We start from the raw sequence: 20831 nt of genomic DNA, 5'->3' as shown, positions 1-20831 counted from the left end.
ATTCCTTTCTATAAAGGATAATATTTTTTTCCCATTTCTTGGACTGAACATTTGTAAATGTCTATCAATTGAAAAATATATTGGTATGATAGAAATTACACCATTGTCATTCATTCCTTTCCCATTTCTTGAACTGCACATTTCGAAATGTCTATCCACTGCGAAACATTGCCTACATGTTATAAAGATCACACTAGGTACAATTAACATTTTCATCTACATCTACATCATATTCCGCAAGACATCGAATGGTGTGTGGCAGAGGGTACTTTCGGTACCACTACACATCCCTACAACTCCACTCCATTCGCGAATAGTGCGTGGGAAGAACGATTGTCGATAAGCCTCTGTATTGGCTCTAATTTCTCGAATTTTCTCCTCATGGTCAATATGCGAGATGTATGTTGGGGGAAGTAATATGTTGTCCGACTCCTCCTGAAAAGTGCTGCTCGAAATTTCAATAGTAAATATCTCCGTGATGCAAAACGCCTCTCTAGTAACGTCTTGTAACGTCTGCCAGTGGAGTTTGTTTAGCATCTCCGTAACGCTCTCTTGCCAGTAAAACGATCCCGTGACGAAACGCGCCGCTCTTCGTTGGATCTTATCTGTCTCCTCTATCAGTCCTACCTGATAAGGATCCCAGATAGATGAACAGTACTGAAGAATCGGGCGAACAAGCACCTTATAAGCCACTTCATTCGTGGATGAGTTACATTTCCTTAAGATTCTTAGGATGAATCAGAGTTTGGCGTCTGCTTTTTCCCAATATCTGTTTTATGTGTTCATTTCATTTAAGGTCGCTCTGGATAGTTACGCCAAGATATTTTACGGTAGACGCTGTCTCCAGCTGTTTGTCATCAGTAGTGTAGTTGTACTGTACTGGCTTTCTTTTCCTATGTATGCGCAATATGTTACATTTATTTACGTTCAGGGTCAACTGCCAGAACCGTCACCATTCATCAGTTATCTGCAGGTCGTTCTGCAAGTTCTTACTATCTTCTGGCGCTGCTACTTTGGTATAGACAACTGCATGATTTGCGAATAGCCTTAAAGAGCATCCGACGCTTTCTAGTAGATCATTTATATACATTGTAAACAGCAACGGTCCTATTACACTTCCTTGTGGTGCTCCGGATACTATGTTTATGTCTGTCGGTTTATTCCCGTTAAGAACGACGTGTTGAGGTCTATCTGCAAGAAAGTCTTGAATCCAATCGCAAGTCTGCTCCGATACTCCGCAAGCTCGTATTTTTTTATTTTTTTTTCATTAAACGGCAATGCGAGACGGCGTCAAATGCCTTACTGAAATCAAGGAACACGGCATAAACCTGATTGCCGTTGTCCACTGCGCTGTGGATCTCATGGAAGAAAATGGGCGATCTAAGTTTCGCAGGATCTATGTTTACGGAATCCATGTTTATTTTTATAGAGGAGATGTTCGTTTTCCAAAGACGTCCTAATTGTTGAGCATAAAACATGTTCTGTAATTCTACAACAAATTGACCTCAACAATGATCTATAATTGTGTGGATCCGTCTTATGGTCTTTCTTAAAAACGGGAATAACCTGCGCTTTTTTCCAGTCGTTATGTACCTTTCGTTGCCCAAGAGATCCACGATGAATTATTGCTAGGAGGGGAGTATGTTCTTTCATATAATGTTTATAGAGTCTTATAGGTATCTCATCTGGTCCTGACGCTTTTCCAGTATTGCTGCCTTCTGTCTGTAATCTTCCGTTTTGTTGCCGGTGTGGTCGTTGAGACAATGAATAAATGATTTTGGCCCACTTACTGATTTTACATACGACCAAAATTTCTTAGTTTTTTTACTCTGGTGGCTTGACTACGTCTGTCATTGGTCTCGTTACACTCAGTTTCGCCTAGTTCAGCTTTTCTTTGTCACCTAGGTTTCTACTCCTCTTGATTCTGAGATGAAGTGCTCTTTGTTTACGGAGCGCTTTTCTAACTCGACTATTAAACCATGGTGGATCTTTCCCATCCCTTAAAACCTTACTCGGAACATAATTGTCTAGGGCATATGAAACAGTATCTTTGAATTTTTTCCATTTGTTCTCCACATCTTCGCCCTCATCAACCAATATTTAATGCTGACTACTGAGATATTCAGAAATTTGTACCTGACTCCCTTACTGAATAAAAATTTCCAACCATTCGTAACATTCCTTCTAGGACCCGTCGTCATAAATGCTGTCACAGCCTTGTGATCACGGGTACCTTCGTCTACATTTACTGATTCACTAAGTTCAGACCTGTTTGTTGCCAGGAGGTCTAATACGTTACCCTCAAGATTTGGTTCTCTAACTACCTGGTGTAGGTAATTTTTCTGAGAAGACATCCAATACAATGCCCAACGAATTCCTGTCTCTGGCACCAGTTTTGATGGCATAACACCCCCAATCTATAACTGGCAAGTCACCCACTATTACAACGGCATGACCAGGAAAATTATCAACGATATCTTGTAAGTTCTGTCTGAATTGCTCTACAACTACAAATCCTGACCAGGTGGTCTATAAAAGCATCCGATCATCATTTTAGACTGTTCTTTGATACTCAGTTTCACCCAGATTAATTGACGTTTGGAATCCGTGATAACCTCGCTAGATTTTAGGGAACTTTTTACTGGAATAAACCATTGGCGACTAGCCTGTCCTTACGATAAACATTCTAGTCTGAACTTAGGATTTCGTTGTCACTGACGTCTGGCTTCAACCAGCTTTCTGTTCCCAATGGTGTCTATGTACTATAACCTTCAATAAGAGATAGTAATTTTGGGATCTTTCGCTGGATGCTCCTGCAGGACCAAGATTCTCTGACGTCACTGTGGCTGATTTAACAGGGAAATCGTGTTTGCTCCCAAGGGAGGGGTCCTCTAACCTAAAAAAGCCCCATGTGCACGTCACACTTACTCCGCTACCGTAGTAGCCGTTTCCTACGTGTAGTGCACACCTGACCTATCAAGGGGAACCCTACAATTCTGTATCCGATAGCAGAGGTGGAGAAATTGGCATCCGATGCCGTCTCAGAGCCGTCTGACTCTCTAGTTTAGACAATCCACTCTGCTCCAAACCGCGATCAACCCTGGTTACGAAGCTACGAATAGATAGCTTAGCTTGCATCCCGCGTGGGTTGCTCTTTGCCTTCACCAAATCAGCCGGCATCCGAAAGGAGCCGAGAATAGCCTCAGAATTCAAACGTGAGATGTCATTCGTGCTGACATGTGACACTACGTACAGCCGCTTGCACCCAGTGCGCTCGATAACCTCCGGCAGGTCCCCCTCCACATCACGGATGACACCTCCCGACAAACATATCTAATGCACTCTGGAATTCTTTCCCGCATTGTGTACTATCTCCCTGAAAGGCTCCATCACATGCCTTACATTGGAGCTCCCAATGCCAAGCATACTCACCCTCTGTACCTGTCCGAAATGGGCAGGAAAATGACATCTGGCTCAAGACGAGAGGCGTCCCGTGCCGGCTCAGAGTTCTCATCAACACTGGGTAGCACCTCGTACCCGTCGCTAAGACGTAGGGAGACAGCAGCACAGGCTGTTCTCTCTTTCTCCTTTCGACCAGTGACACGCGAACCCATCACTGTCGGCCATCCCCTCTGGAGTGAGGACGGACCAATCAGATGTTGCGTATCAGTATTTGCAGCGACGTCCGGGTCACCAGTGGATTCCAGTGGTACAGAAGGTGTCGCAGATCTCATCATTGGCACCGTGACGTCGCCGCAACTTCGAGCATTAGCTAGAGGCTTGTCGACGGTTGCCAATGCAGCTTCCAGCTGTTTACGGGCAGCAGCCAACTCTTCTTGTGTCCGCTCACAACAAGTACAGCCCCTAGCCATATCGTACTGTGTATAAAATAGATATAATTTCTCAAATGGCGCTACTGAGTTGGAAATATATACAAAAATATACCAAAGGAGAATAAAGTAACACTAAAAGATGCTGTGCAGATTTTTCACTGTACTCTGAGACCCCAAGCTACTAAACAGAAATAAATTTCTCTACGCGGGAAAATTACACTAGGAAGCCGCCCTACACAAGGTCATTCACAAGCCTTACGCAAAAAAAAAGAAACTACGATTAATTTTATAGCCACTTATCTACACTGTAAAGTACAGACGTATAGTTCACTTCTTTGCAGAAGCACGTGAAAAAAAAGACCAAATTATTTTTGATCACACAAGTACTGCTGCTGCTGCCTCGCGTCCTCTCGTCTCGGAGGCTGCCGCTATCGAATAAGAATGCCTTACAAATAACCATCTCATACGTGACAGTTTCTGTACGCACTTTTCGGGTACGTGTATTGAGAAATACGTTGAATGAACTTCTTCCTTCACGCTAGCTACCCCAGTTGCCATTTTCATTATGTGATCTCTGTGTGTATTAGGCATTGCAGAAGAAATGCTTGTGTGAATGATGGATTTGTAAACAGAATAATCAGAAACTGTAGCAAAGTATATTCCAGCCGTAAAATTCTCATCTACATCTGCAGAACAAACAGTCTTTAATCTTACGCATTGTTTCTGTATATCTTGAGGACATTGTACGTAGGATTATACCTTAACACGTGAATCGAACCTGCAAGTACATGTACACGCGGTCCGAAAGCTTCCGATACTGGCTCCGAATGGCGCCGCTGCTTTCTCCACTGCCGTAGCGTCCCATGGTCGTGGACAGCAGCTCCACCAGCTGGTGCAGTGCACTTCCTCCACATATGAACAGCAGAACCTGTGAACGCATGAAATCAGTCATGCCTTCTTTCAGAGACATATTAACACGGCGTAAGGGTATCAAGACAGTTTCTACATTCGGTCGTGGGGCTCAGAAAGCTATGGCAACAGCTGCGACAGAAATGCGTAAGTGAATACGTTCTCTTGGAATTCTCTTTTCAACAAAAAGGAACCTCTCTAACAGCTTGTTCGATCTACAGCACTACTATACCAACATCTACTTCAGATAGCATTGTTGTTATCCTTGGAAGCACTGGAAGCTCGTGGCTCTTTTTTTCCCCCCACCGCCCAATAGCTGCCCACGCCCAACAACACTAGTCACATTAGTGCCCAACGGTCACACATCCCTATGACCGTCATCTCTAACGAGTATAGATGATGCGAGTTAGCCTGAAAGTGCTCTCATGTCTGTGCGTAATTTTTCGAACAACTGTGAGTTAAAAGAGGAGCACTGATATAGGCTGTCGCCTTTTCTGTTCTCCCCCCACAGTCCACTATCATACAATTCTGTGATCTAAACTTAAATTCTTATAAATATGTTCCTCACATTAAGGCCGATGTGTAGTACAGGTAGACTTCTTTCGGCCACGAATGACTTCTTTGTCTGTGCTAGTCCGTCTTTTATGTTCTCGTTACTCAGTCCTCATACGTTACATGGGTTTCTAGGTAGCAGCCTTCCCTAGCTTCATCTACCTCGTGAACCCTACTTTTGATGATAAGTTTCTGACTAGATCTACAGCTCCAGCTTAATTACGTCTTTCTTCGTTTTACTCTCAATCCGTATTATCTACTTAGTAGACTGTGTGTCCTTTAACTTTTCCTTTCTTTCACTGAGGATAACAATGTCTTCAGTGAATCTTATCACTGACATCCTTTCTCCCTGAATTGTAATTCCACTCTTGCACCTTTCCTTTATTTTTATCTTTGCTTCTTCGATGGACAGAGTCAGTAAAAGGGGCGACAGATGGCATCCACGTCTTACCCCTTTTCAGACCGAAGACTTCGTTTTTGGTATTGCATTCTTAGTATCCCCTTTTGGTTCTAGCACATGTTGTATTTTATCCCTCTTTCTCTATAGCTTACTCGTATTTTTCCCAGAATTTAAAAGGTATTGCACCACTTTACATTGTAGAATAGCTTTACAGGTTGACAGTTCGTAAGAGCGTCTCTCGATTTATCTTTTGTCTTCCTTTCATAATCAGTCGCAACGTGAGAACTGTCTCCGTGGCGCCCTTACCTTCTGAAAACCTAATGATCGTTATGTAACAGATCCTCAGTTTTCTTTTCCATTCTTCTCTATGTTATTCCTGTCAGCAACTTAGAAGCATGAGCTATGAAGCTAACTGTGTAACAACTCTAGCACTAATCTGCCGTAGCTATCTTCGGAATTGTGTTTCTCCGAGAGGCTGACGGTATGTCACCAGACTAATAGTTTCTACACAGAAACTTGAATAGTTGCTTGGTTACCACTTCCTCCAGTGATTTCAGAAATTCCGAACAATATCTCTGTCCCTTCTGTCCTATTTCTTTCGAAGCTCTGTCAAGCTCTGTTCTAATACCAGATCTCGTCAAGTATCGACTCCCAATTCTTCTTCAATCACATTTCCAGACATGTCTTCCCCCTGGTGTAGGCCTTCGCTGTTATCCTTCCAGTTATTCGCTTTCTTCTCTTCGTTTAACAGAGGTATCCCCATTGCATTCTCCATGTTGTCACTATTGATTTTAATTTTACCTAAGGTAATTTCTACATCTCTGTATGGTGAGCCATTCGTTTAGAGGACAGTATGTTTTTCGATTACTTCACATTTTTCTACCAGGTGGAGTACTTCTGCTGTTACCGAAGGTTTCTTCGCAACTATCTTCCTTGTGCCTATGTTTGTCTGTCCAGCTTGTATGATTGTCCTTTTGAGAGACGTCCATTGATTTTAAGCTGACCTACCTACTGTGGTGTTCACTGTCGCAGTATCTACACCGTGCCCACCGCGTTCCCAAGACCTCGACCCCCTAGACCTGTGGTTATAGGAACCCTTGAAGGAATTATTCTACCTCATGCCAATCAACGACGTTTGGACAATACAAAGTCGCGTCTTTAATGTGTGCCACCAGGTACAACATTAACCGGGTGTACTACAAAGAGTACGTCATTTCTTACGTTCGAGGGCAGAAGGTTGCACTGTCATAAAAGGACGCCACGTTGAACACCGCCTATAAACACCTGTTTATCGCAGAAAGTGTGCATTTTCGGATCCATGTTTACTGGACTTGTTTTTCTTGTTTCGATGAGTACTACGACCCATCAAAGCCTTCGACACTTTTTTAACATCCTGTGTAGTAGAGGGAAAAGGAGTTGTCAACACCCTGTCGAAGATAGTGTGAAAGTGTTGTTCCTTCTCATACAAGTTCAGGTGTATCATCTGTCTTCTCATTTGTTGTACATTAGCTAACTCATCACATTTCATAAGCAATCATAACACATTGCAAGCGGCATCATTAATTGTAAATGCGTTCTTAACTCCGTGGCCTTCATGTAGACTACCCATTTTGAATATGTTAGTTTACTTGTGTTGGACTTTTTGACTTTCGTTTGACGCGACAACTCTTCCGAGTGCTCCGTAAGAGGAAAAAATTCAGTATTCATGCTGGGTGTACATAGAGTCAGAGCATGGCCTCATACCGCGCGACCGAGCGAGGTGGCGCAGTGGTTAGCACACTGGACTCGCATTCGGGAGGACGACGGTTCAATCCCGTCTCCGGCCATCCTGATTTAGGTTTTCCGTGATTTCCCTAAATCGTTTCAGGCAAATGCCGGGATGGTTCCTTTGAAAGGGCACGGCCGATTTCCTTCCCAATCCTTCCCTAACCCGAGCTTGCGCTCCGTCTCTAATGACCTTGTTGTCGACGGGACGTTAAACACTAACCACCACCACCACCACCACCACCACATACCGCGCACTAACCATATCTGCAGAAAAACTCTGTCCCCTGTCTGCACAAACCTTGTCGTAGCCAAACGTGATGTAGCTAAACTACATCATCTGGATGATTTGATACCGCTTTTAGGTGTCTTTTACTTGTTCCACAATTGTACAATTATCGTCTCTCACGATTCTCAAGTATCCTGATTAATACAAGCAAGCGGAGTTCAGTGCATTAAGAGCTGGTCAGAAATTAAACACAGTAGCAAATCAGAGGAGAAAATATACTAGGAACAATAAAAACTTTCCATACTAAACATTCAGCGAAGGCACACAGTGTAGCACTAGTCTCTTCACGTGTTCCATCTGAAGGTTATTAATGTTCATTCTGCTTGTCCGTGAAAATCTCGTTTTCACAGAAAACCGCCTCATTACCACCTTTAATATGGCTACACATCACAAATTTACATATACAGGGTGAATCATTGCAAATATTCCAGAAGTTGAAAGTGCTATTGATGTGTGGTTTTCCAACCGTCCAATCGTTAGCCAATCAACAGATAGTAATACCAATTAGAACGCGTATGTTTTTGTGCCAGCATATCCATTAAAATGGGACAATGCACATTGAAATTAACAAACTAAAAATTGGGTAAATCAGAATGTCTGTGGTGTATTTTCCACGAGTGTAGAGCAAGTCGTTTACGAGATATCGTATTGTGCAAAGTTTCCACACTGACACTTGTCTGTGCCATTGCTGTGTAGTTGGTAGCAGAGATGGGCACACTGCTCCTGAATTGATTCAGAGACCCCGATCTTTATAAAGAGTGGATACTGGATGATCCGGAAAAAATGAATGGTAGCTCATCTGATTTCAAAACACTTTTCTGGTGGCTGTGAAGAGCGGAAATAAAATTCTGCGCTAGGCTGCAGCAATGGAGCGCCACATGACATCCTTAAGAAAACGTTTCTAAAGCTACAACAAATGTGTTATAGACCATATGCACATGTAGATTTGCAAAAATTATTAGTAGATGAAGCTTTCCTCATCCATGAAAACAGAAAATAAAGAAAGCTCCGTTTGTTTTTCCAGTTTATTGGCTCTTGGCAGTATCCGTTCAGTCATTTCAATAGTAATGCTAAATTATGACGATATGGAAGTAACCTCAACACAACATCCAGTCTGTGAGTGGAACCAAAACTCGACTTCGTTCGGAAACGAGACTGCGAACCTTCACCTTCGCAATCCGCCACAGTGACCACATAGATACCGAGGCAAACGAAAGCTAGGTCTTCAGAACAATAGATAATTGCAGAAAACAATAGCCACGTGTTTCTGTTCTTGATTTCAAAAGAGTATCTCAAATTTCAGAAATTCAATAAACGTTTATGTGCTTTTAAGCGAGTTGTTTCTTCTTATCCTTTGACTTAGTATCGGACTCGCAATGTGTTGCCAGCGATCGTAAACACCGCATGGTCTGAGCGTGTCGCAAAGCGATCCAGGCATTGCTCCCCTCCCATTTGCTCAGCGCTCCCCACCACTCTCACCGATCAGGCCGTGGGCTGCATCACTAGCTCATTGTTCCCCATCACTCTCATGGATCAGGATGCAATGTAGCTCACTTTCTCAATGCTCCCCACCATTCATAAAGATCGCATTGCACACTAGCACACTGCTCCCCACCAACACAACCAGCTGTCACGGAGCAGACCACATAGAGATTCGAGGTGTCATCTGTTCTGTGCGCTCGTGGCACAGTGAAACTCCTTTCATGACAGCACGACTCTATCCGAGTTCAGCTCTTAATTCTTTGTATCCTTATTTAATCTGTTCTAATCATCTTCTTGTGTTGTTGTTCTTCTGTTTCCTTTTGTGTGAGTGTTCTTGTTAGGTGTACTATTATGTCTTCTTCTTTGTCTGTTGCATTTATAGTTGCTTTTGCTGGTGTGTCAGTAGCGTTTGTGCACCTTTTAATTACTTCCTGTCGATAGGGCACTAAATATAGCACTTATTTTAATGTACATGATAGTTCTCGTATACAGTTTGTCTCAGGAGGAATGATCAATATTCTGAGATATGGCAGGAACGATCATTTGAAGCAATAAACTACAGGGTTATTACAAATGATTGAAGCGATTTCACAGCTCTACAATAACTTTATTATTTGAGATATTTTCACAATGCTTTGCACACACATACAATAACTCAAAAAGTTTTTTTAGGCATTCACAAATGTTCGATATGTGCCCCTTTAGTGATTCGGCAGACATCAAGCCGATAATCCAGTTCCTCCCACACTCAGCGCAGCATGTCCCCATCAATGAGTTCGAAACCATCATTGATGCGAGCTCGCAGTTCTGGCACGTTTCTTGGTAGAGGAGGTTTAAACACTGAATCTTTCACATAACCCCACAGAAAGAAATTGCATGGGGTTAAGTCGGGAGAGCGTGGAGGCCATGACATGAATTGCTGATCATGATCTCCACCACGACCGACATGACTTTGTCATCGAGTTTCAGGGCTTGTAGCAATTGTAAACGGTAAGCCTTCTGCTTTAGCCTTTTCCGTAAGATTTTCCAAACCGTCGGTTGTGGTACGTTTGGCTCCCTGCTTGCTTTATTCGTCGACTTCCGCGGACTACGCGTGAAACTTGCCCGCACGCGTTCAGCCGTTTCTTCGCTCACTGCAGGCCGACCCGTTGATTTCCCCTTACAGAGGCATCCAGAAACTTTAAACTGCGCATACCATCGCCGAATGGAGTTAGCAGTTGGAGGATCTTTGTTGAACTTCGTCCTGAAGTATCGTTGCACTGTTATGACTGACTGATGTGAGTGCATTTCAAGCACGACATACGCTTTCTCGACTCCTGTCGCCATTTTGTCTCACTGCGCTCTCGAGCGCTCTGGCGGCAGAACCCCGAAGTTCGGCTTCAGCCGAACAAAACTTTATGAGTTTTTCTACGTATCTGTAGTGTTTCGTGACCATATGTCAATGAATGGAGCTACAGTGAATTTATGAAATTGCTTCAATCATTTGTAATAGCCCTGTAAATATGGACATATGCCCTATTCGAAATGATTTCTGAGACGAAACATAAATAAAATTGCATTTGTATGTTTTTCTTGAATGACACGAAATCCGCAGTCTCTATCGAAAACTTATCACAGTATAAAATTAAACAACATTAAGTTTCCTTTGAAAGAGTCTCATTCACATTTTCTGAAATACTTTAAAGTTGCGTGAAGAGAGCGAGAGAATAAGGAAATTCCAGAATGAGATTTTCACATTGCAGTGGAGTGTGCGCTGATATGAAACTTCCTGGCAGATTAAAACTGTGCACCGGACCTCCATATCACTTGCCCGTGGAAGGCAAAGGTCTCGAGTTCGAGTCTCGGTCCGGCACGCAGTTTTAATCTACCAGGAAGTTTCATAAGCAAATTCTTGCTTAACGCGTATACATTGAGGTGTACGTAAGCCAGTTTGAGGTAGTTTCTCGACTTGAAAGACCATGTATCTTATATCAAATTATTCGTCTTGCATTCGTCTACACTGCTATGGTACATTGTAAACAATGAGAATATTCTGAATAATAAAGAAGATAAGTAACAGTGTACATTAATTGTGTATCTTGTATCCCAGAAATCATATAGAAGTGTGCATAGTCCCCATGAAGTTGTTTGCTACAAATGATAGTTCTTGTCATTTCTCTGAATATTGAACATTCAGCTGCAGCTACTCTTCCATAGATCACACAAGCTATTTCACAGAGCATCTTTGCGTTTTAGATTAACGTATTGGGAGTCTTACTTATCGTTTCTCTCAGTTTGATTCTGTTTACTTTCTGCAAATAATCCTATTTTCAAGGATAGGAGTTCGTTTGTGAGTCCAACGTGCAGTGTCTCCGACATTCATAGACTATTTTTGCTCTCCCATTAGACAAGGTGCAGATTTTCCCTTCAGGTTTCCAGTGTTTGGGAGAGCATATTTATTATGTACTAGAGTTAGTTTGGTAACGATGTTGTGAGCTGAAATTTCAGGAATGAATTTCTTAGCTTGTGGATTTCATGGCAAATGTATGTGTGGAGGCATGACTATAAGCTGCATTATGGGTAGGTGCAAGCTGGAATACTGTTGCATTTGAATTTCACAATGAATTTTACCGTGAAGGGACAGAATATTTATGTTAGTGTTACTAGCGTTATTTCTATGATCCTTAGTCGAATCGAATTTTGAAAAGTCCATTCTGAAACAGGCTATCCCGCCTACTTTCGTATGTCTGTAGAGGACGTACACTAGGCAATTTTTTATGGGATTTGACATTTACAAACATATATTTGCCTTTTTGTCTTCATTAGTATTAGACGTGAGTAGCATGGTAGGTAATATGTCAAAGTGTTTATATGCCAGTACTCCACCTCCTCGTCTGTTACTTCTGTGACGTCTTAGGACAGGGGAGTCTATATTTAGAGAACTGGAGAGCACACTTGCCTTGACCCAGGTCTCCAGGATCGTTAGAAGAAAGACGTGGGTGTCGATATTCTAAAATGTATGGCGGAGTTCGTCGAAATCAGTTGAAAGTGACGGCCAACAACGTCCTACAGTAACAATACGAACACTCTAGTAGAAATGATGGCTGCGTAAGTAGACAAGTCCGTAGTTCCTAAAGCAGTGATTAGTGTTCATTGCGTTGCTTTTTTCGAACCTTTATCCGCACCATTATCCTGTCAACTCCTGTTCACACGCAATGTAGCCCAGATTCGGATATCACACTATTCAAAATTCGTATCTTTCCGCCATGGAATCCCCGCATATTGTCAGGTTTGTCTTCTCGAGGTTCTTAATGACTATGATTGTGTCAGAACTTTTCGTACTGATATCAACTTCACGTTTGTGGCCCTAGGTTTCGCAGATCACAACTTCCTACATCCTACTCTGTAACTTCAGATTATAGAATGTCATGCATGTTTATTTGTTCTGACATCAAGCTTTTGCAATGTAAAATGGCTATGTTAATAGCAAACGTTATAATTTTACCAGTGTACTTTCAGTGCTGCACAACAATATGTTATCCACATTGTCTACGCCTAGGAGAATTACGAGCGATGCTCTGTACCATATTACCAAAATAGAAGAAAAAGGAGAATGCCGCTACTGTCAGCAGATAATTGTCATGGCTTATTCCTTACCATCAGACCTGAAGATACATTTAAAATCGGAGCATCCTACAGTACCTCTGGAAAAACGTAGGTCGGGAAGCCGATCGAGATCGCCATCAAACAATTCAGAAATTCCAAAAATCAGTTCTCGTGAACTGTGCTCACTGACTTCTGCTTCCACCTCAGGTGAAGGTATCCTCTCAAAAAGCCAAGCACTATCCAGCCAAACACTGTCGTTAGGTTATGGACCCAGTCCTGATTTATCTCCTTTGCGGTGCCTTTACCCCCAACTGCTTTTCATTTACAACAACGAGTAAGTAATTTTTTAATATTTTAAAGCTGTTCACACTAACTAAATATATGCCATTGGATGTGCAGCCTTTAAAATTTATTTCTAGTAAAAATTAAAAATTTTTCGGCCACCGAGAAGGCAGTGCGTCGTATTTACTTTAAATACACATCCCATAATTTCTTAACTCGCTGTTTTAGGTGTAAAATCTATCACCATAAGCTTAAAAGATACAGACTGGGAGAGGATGCAATAGGTTTTACAGATTTTGAAAGTTTTTATGCAGTAACCGAAGAGGTGCCCTTACAGAAAACAGTCTCAGTTTCAATAATAAAAATCTTTCCAAGATTAATGGAACGGCAACTAAAACCTTTTAAAGACAAAAATGAAGAATATCCTCAAGAAACAGTCCCTGGTTGATAATTTTCTTAAAGGGTTATCAGAGTGGTTTGGTGATATCTCCAGCAACGAAATGATTTATCAGGCAACGTTACTGGATCCCCGGTTCAAAGGCAAAGATTTTAAGATGACAAAACATTTCAAGACTGCTAGAAGAAGGCTGTTGCAGAAATGAAAGCGTTGGTTGTTCAATAAGAAAAAACAGAACTCATGTCTCACCCAGTTACCACCGTTACACATGAGACTTCTTCAGTCTGGCAGGAGCTCTATGAAACTATTAGTCAACTTGAGCAAGTCACAACCCGGAAAATGTTGCGATTGCCGAACTGAACAAATATTTATTGGAAGGATATTTGCCTACAAATAGCGAATCGTTAAACTGGTGGGAAACGAAAAATTTGCTGTGGCCAGCTCAGTAAGAATTGGTTCTAAAGGTGTTATTACACATCACAGAAACGTGAATAGCCTGTGAAATATTTTCAAAAGCAGGACAAATATGCACTGAGGAGAGGAAGAGACTTACATAGACTAAAATGGATCAAATTTCATTCATAGACTAAATGACAATATTGGTTAATTTTTCTTTTATAGGAACGTATATGGTAATACTGAATGTAAATGATGACTGCAGATACACTTCAGTTACAGCTGTTATAATTCTTATGTTGTGTTTTTTTGCGATAAAAATATCAAAATATGACAAGAATTAGTTTTCATTATTAAAATTTGTTCACTTGATAAAGAAATTTAGGATTTTGCTGTAATATTTATAGCTTTTGCAGTAGACGATATTTAAAACTTCTGTATCTCAGAATTACTACTGACATAGCACAAAATTACTGTTCGTCTTCATATGTTCTTTCAAGATACGACCAAATCAGGTAAAAATACAGGTTTAGTGACTTGAATTGAAAAGGCAATGTACCAGTACCTTCCTTTTACTTATTTTTGTGAGTGCATTGTAAGTGGTGAACCATGAAAAAGAACTAGTTCATTCCAATGAGTGACCAGTTCTGATCAAATCTCTCAAAAGAAGAGTTTCCCCCATCTCTGTTTACTAGGTCCGATGCTCTTACGATTGCTTACAGTGTGCTTGCGTGCTCCTTGAATGGATTTCGACTCCTTAGTCAGTTAGCGTATGACAGTCCAAGCTGTAGGTCGTGAGTGGACGATGGGATTTAGTAATGCAGAAAAAGCCGACATGCTCATGGTGTATGGAGAGTGCAGGATGAGTGCAGTTCATTCTTGAAAGGCGTATGTGACAAAATATCCGAAAAAACGTCAAACATCTCGCCAATTATTTTTTAACCATTACCACCAATTACGTGAAAGTGGTAGTGTAACACCAAGATAACTTGAAACAAGGAAACAAGTGACGACAGAAGAGGAGAAAATTAATGTTTTTGCTGCTGTTGCAGTTGATGCGCACGTTAGCAGCCTCGCAGTCGTGCGAGGAAGTGGCGTGAGTCAGGCAAGTGCCCTACAAACTCTCCATCTACATGGGTTCCGTTCCTGTCACATCTCTCTCCGCCAAGAGCTGCATGGGAACGATTGTGAGAATCGTGTTAAATTCTATACACGGCCATTAAGACAGGATTCTCCAGACGTATCATGAATCTTGTTTAGTGATGAATCTACATTTATCAAGTGGCTCTTAGCACTATGCGACTTAACTTCTGAGATCATCAGTCACCTAGAATATAGAACTAATTAAACCTTAGGACATCACACACATCCAAGCCCGAGGCAGGATTCGTACCTGCGATCGTAGCGGTCACTCGGCTCCAGACAGTAGCGCCTAGAACCGCACGGCCACTCCGGCCGGCCTACATTTACCAAACATGGCCAGGTAAACCGTGAAAACATGGACTATTGGTCCGCTGATAATTCTCGTTGGCTTCGTCAGGTAGAACGTCAGAATCTATGTAGTGTTAACGTGTGGTGTGGGATGGTGAAGTATCAGCGCATAGATCCGTTTTTCATAGACAGAACACTGAATACGCACAAGTATCGCAGCCGTCTAGCAGATCTCCCACGGATGCTAGAAGACATTCCTCTGAAAACTAGGAGGAACCTATGGTATCAAAATTAAGGCTGTCCAGCCATGTCTCCACAAGTTCTTTGCAAATCGTAGAAGCCACTTATTATGCATATGGTGTTCTTCATTCGTGTTTTGTATATTTCAGTTCCTAAAAGATCCCATAATTCCTCTGTTATTTGTGGAGTTTTCCTGTTGCTTCATTGATATATTGTTTTGCGTTTAATTGATAGGAAAGATATTCTCTCTTAGGTGGATTTAGATTCTGCTACATATGCTATTATACTTTTATGAACATAGAAAGCTGTACGCAGTAATGGGGTCTGATTCATAATTGTCATTGCTCGTTTGCCTTTGAAGATTCTGTAGCTACAAGGGCCTTCTACATTTTCATGTAGGAACTTCGTTTCTTCAAACGCTAAAATTAGAAATTTGTTTTTCTCTAAAAGTATTTCCAGTTATTTTTGTTTAGCCGTCTTGAGTAAAGTATTATTATTAGTATCAAAATCTAAACATTAATTTAGAATGTTTGACTTGCAGCCGGCCGCGGTGGTCTAGCGGTTCTAGGCGCTCAGTCCGGAACCGCACGACAGCTACGGTCGCAGGTTCGAATCCTGCCTCGGGCATGGATGTGTGTGATGTCCGTAGGTTAGTTAGGTTTAAGTAGTTCTAAGTTCTAGGGGATGTTAAGTCCCCTAGATGTTAAGTCCCATAATGCTCAGAGCCATTTGAACCATTTGTTTAACATGCAGCCGAAAGGGTAATCCCTCGTTCTTTTACTGCTTTAACTAATCAGAACACAAGGCTGTTCAGTTAGCGCAGTCTACCGCGATGCTTATAACTGGTTAGTAGCATCCATCATACCTGCCTCACTCCACTATAGTGCATCATGTGTCAGCTACTGCGTTCAGCTAAGGTGAGAAGTGTGGGGTAAGGGGTATGGCTCCAAGACCGAGAAATGTTATATAATACTGAGTATACCCCAACACAAAAAAAAAGAAACGAATCGTCAAGAAGGAATTTTCCGAATGGGATGGAAATCAGTACAAGTGACCTACAGCTACAGAGAAATAAGTGATTACAGTTACAGAAAAGTTGTATGACTATCGTAAGAGCAAGAGCTTCACAAATTCAGCAATTCGATAACGCATTGCTCGACGTGTGACTCTTATAAACTCAATTATTCGAGTTCGTATTGATTGAGAGACTTGTTGGATTTCCTCCTGAGGGATATCGTGCCAAGTTGTAATTGGTTCGTTAAGCCATTGAAATCCCGAGCTGTTTGGAAAAATAGCTCTGAGCACTATGGGACTTAACATCTATGGTCATCAGTCCACTAGAACTTAGAACTAGTTAAACCTATCTAACCGAAGGACATCACACAACAGAGCTGTTTATATCACCCTGTCTATAATGATCAAAACGTTCTCAGTTGGGGAGAGATCGGGTGACCTTGCTTGCAAGGTAGGATTTGACAAGCACGAAGACAAGCAGTAGAAATTCTTGCCGTGTGTGTGATTGCACTATTTTGCTGAAATGTGAGCCTGGGGTGGCTAGCCAGGAAGGGCAAGAAAATGTATCATAGACTCTCGTACCGTTGAGCTGTAAGGCTGCCGCGAATGACAACCAAAGATGTCTTGCTAAGGAATGAAATGGCACTCCGGCTCTTGGGCCGTATGGTGGGTGACGGTTCGGCTGGTATCCCACCACTGCCTGTGGCGTCTTCAGATAGGCCTATGCTGGTCATCGGGGCTCACTTCGAAGCTGGTCCCATCACTTTAGCCAACTGAATTCCAGTCAATGAGATTCCAGGCCGAAGATGTGTCTGGAGACGCCCCAGACTGCACTGTGATAGAACCTTGATTGTCGCCCGCCATATCGCCCGACAACGAGAAGCGAAAGTCTAGTCAGGCACCTCCTCTCATAGCAGGATCCCTTTGTCATCCGCGGTAACATTACAGCACATCGGTACATCGGTAATATTGTACTCCTCGTTTTTTTATTCATCAAGGCAAGTCATCCTGGGCTTACATTTAAACAAGATATTGCCCGCCCGCACATGGCGCGAGTTTCTATTTCTTGTCTTCGTTCTTGCCAGACTTGTCGAGCAAGGTTGCTGATCTCTCCCCAGTTTAAGAAGATTGGAGCATTATGGGCAGGGCCGTCCAACCATTTCCGGATTTTGATGATGTGACCCGGCGGTTGGATAGAATGAGGCACGATGGCCATAGGAAGGCATCCAGCATCACTGTGAGTCGATGCCAAACAACTGCTTGCAAAAGGGCAGAGATGGAACAATGCGTTATTGGTTTGCTCAATTTATGGAGCTCTTTCTCTTGAGTAAATCATTCATCTGTTCTGAAACTGTGAACAGGTGGAGGGATTACTGTGATACACTGTAGTGTGTTCTTCACAGTGGGCGCTGTCCTTCCTTCCCGGTTGACCAACATCAGTTGGGGCATATATAAACTGATATAGATACTATTGAAGACATACCTTCACAAAATTTCCACTGGAAATAAAGGCAACAAAACCGCACAATGTGATTTCGTCCAGTTCCTGCGGAGGGTCCATGCTTATCTTGAGAGCGACGGAAACCGGCAGGAGGGAGACGGCGGCCAGGGTGAGAGCTGCCCGCAGGCGGCCAGAGTGGTCCTGCTGCTGCCGCCACAGCCCGGCCAGGCGCCGCAGCGACGCCCCGGGCCCCAGCAGCCACTCAACGTCCGCTGCCTCTGGCTGCATGGCAGTCTCTCTGGCTGCGAGGGCACCGAGCACAGGCTACGAGGCTGGACTGCAACACTGTTCACAGGCACCACTCCAACCTTAACGTTAGTACTGAAGTCTAGTAATGGGACTGAAAGGTAAACTACTGGCCATTAAAATTGCTACACCGAGAAGAAATGCAGATGTTAGACGGGTATTCATTGGAAAAATATACTATACTAGAACTGACATGTGATTACATTTGCACGCAATTTGCGTGCATAGATCCTGAGAAATCAGAACCCAGAGAAACCACCTCTGGCCGTAATAACGACCTTGATACGCCTGGGCATTGACTCAAACAGAGCTTGGATGGCGTGTACAGGTACAGCTGCCCATGCAGCTTCAACACGATACCACAGTTCATCAACGGTAGTGAGTGGCGTATTGTGATGAGCCAGTTACTCGGCCACCATTGACCAGACGTTTTCAGTTGGTGAAAGATCTGGAGAATGTGCTTGGCAGCCCAGCAGTCGAAGATTTTCTGTATGCAGAAAGGCCCGTACAGGACCTGCAACATGCAGTCCTCCATTATCCTACTGAAATGTAGCGTTTCGCAGGGATCGAATGAAGGGTAGAGCCACGGGTCGAAACACATCTGAAATGTAACGTCCACTGTTCAAAGTGCAGTCAATGCGAACAAGACGTGACCGAGAAGTGTAACCAATGGCACCCCCTACCATCACGCCGGGTGATACGCCAGTACGGCGATGACGAATACACGCTTCCAATGTGCGTTCACCGCGATGTCGCCAAACACGGATGCGACCATCATGATGCTTTAAACAGAAAAAGGATTCATCCGAAAAAAAGGACGTTTTGCCATTAGTGCACCCAGGTTCATCGTTGAGTACACCATCGCAGGCGCTCCTGTCTGAGATGCGGCGTAAGGGGTAACCGCAGCCATGGTTCCCGAGCTGATAGTCTATGCTGCTGCAAACGTCGTCAAACTGTTCGTGAAGATGGTCGTTGTCTTGCAAACGTCCCCATCTGTTGACTCTGGGATCGAGACGTGGCTGCACCATCCGTTACAGCCATGCAGACAAGACGCCTGTCATCTCGACTGCTAGTGATACGAGGCCTTTGGGATCCAGTAAGGCGTTCCGCATTACCCTCCTGAACCTACCGATTCCATATTTTGCTAACAGTCATTGGATCTCGACCAACGCGTGCAGCGGTGTCGCGATACGGTAAACCGCAATCGCGATAGGCTACAATTCGACCTTTATCAAAGTGGGAAGCGTGATGGTACTCATTTCTCCTCCTTACACAACGCACCACAACAACGTTTCACGAGGTAACGCCGGTCAACTGCTGTTTGTGTATGAGAAATCGGTTGGAAACTTTCCTCATGTGAGCACGTTGTAGGTGTCGCCACCGGTGCCAACCTTATGTGGATGCTCTGAAAAGCTAATCATTTGCATATCACAGCATCTTCTTCCTGTCGGTTAAATTTCACGTCTGTAGCACGTCATCTTCGTGGTGTAGCAATTTTAATGGCCAGTAGTTCGATCTATGCTTGAAAGAACCATTGACAGGAATAAAAGTTAAGTTCAGGAGTGGGATTAAATAGGGTGAAAGATAACAACGGTAGGACTGATGATGTTGCTGCTCTCATACAGAATTTGGAGGGGGCCAGTTGAATGGAATTTACAGTCTGATTAGTGTAGAATATGGATTAGGGTAAACCGAAGAAAGAAGAAAGTCGTGAGGAGTACCGGAAATGTGTTAAGTGATAAATTTAAGATTAAAATTAGGGACGACGAGACAGAAGAAGTGCAGTAGTTCGGATAATTGGGAATCAAAGTAGCACTGGGTGAACGATTGCAGAACGACACACACCGCAGATAGGAAGAGGAAGAGACTGCATTTATAACTGAAAGATGTCAACTAGTATCAAACATTGGTCATATGCGAGAAAGATACTTCTGAAAATGTAAATTTGGAACACAGCATTGTATGGAAGTGAATCGTGGGCTGTGGGAAGACTTGGGGCGAGGATCATCAAAATGTTGGAGATGTGGCTCTGCAGGTCGACGTTGAAAATTTAATGGACTGATAAGGAATGAAGAGCTTCTCCACAGAAATGTGGGGGATAGAAAGATATGGAGGACACAGACAAGCAGAATTGAGAGGGTATTATGACTTGTCTTAAGATAGCAAAGAATAACTTGCACGGTCCTAGACGAGCTGGTAGGGGAGGAACTGCAAGCAAAAAGAAGGTGATTCGTCTTACAAATAACTGCTGCAGTTGCTACTCTGAGCTGAAGCGGTTTGCACAAAATAATAAGTCGTGACTAGCCACATCAAACCAGACAGAAGACTGATGATTTATAAAAAATTACGGTATTTTGCGAACAATATGTTTCCGAATGGCGTGCACGATCGAAGTCGAGGGCGTGATACGCTCTGTCTAGATAAAGCGATGATAATACAATGCGACAGTGGCAAATATCTATCCATCTCTCATCTCATACTCCCATATTATCTACTCCCATCCGGCAGTT

At 42.9% G+C, this 20831-nt stretch overlaps 1 protein-coding gene across 1 annotated transcript in view; it reads right to left on the bottom strand.

The window, feature by feature from the left end:
• The window catches only part of LOC126189278 (odorant receptor 2a-like), a 67578-nt gene extending 49275 nt beyond the window's left edge, over positions 1-18303 (bottom strand). The window contains exons 1-2 of the mRNA XM_049930933.1: positions 18058-18303; positions 4612-4761 (exon numbers count right to left, since the gene is read on the bottom strand). Of these exons, the coding sequence (XP_049786890.1) occupies positions 4612-4761; positions 18058-18303 (396 nt within the window). The remainder of the gene's footprint in view (positions 1-4611; positions 4762-18057) is intronic.
• Positions 18304-20831: the final 2528 nt, after the last annotated feature.

The sequence above is a fragment of the Schistocerca cancellata genome, chromosome 1, assembly GCF_023864275.1.
Source record: "Schistocerca cancellata isolate TAMUIC-IGC-003103 chromosome 1, iqSchCanc2.1, whole genome shotgun sequence".
Lineage (NCBI taxonomy): Eukaryota > Metazoa > Arthropoda > Insecta > Orthoptera > Acrididae > Schistocerca > Schistocerca cancellata.
This window is presented reverse-complemented; position numbering and strand designations above follow the sequence as displayed.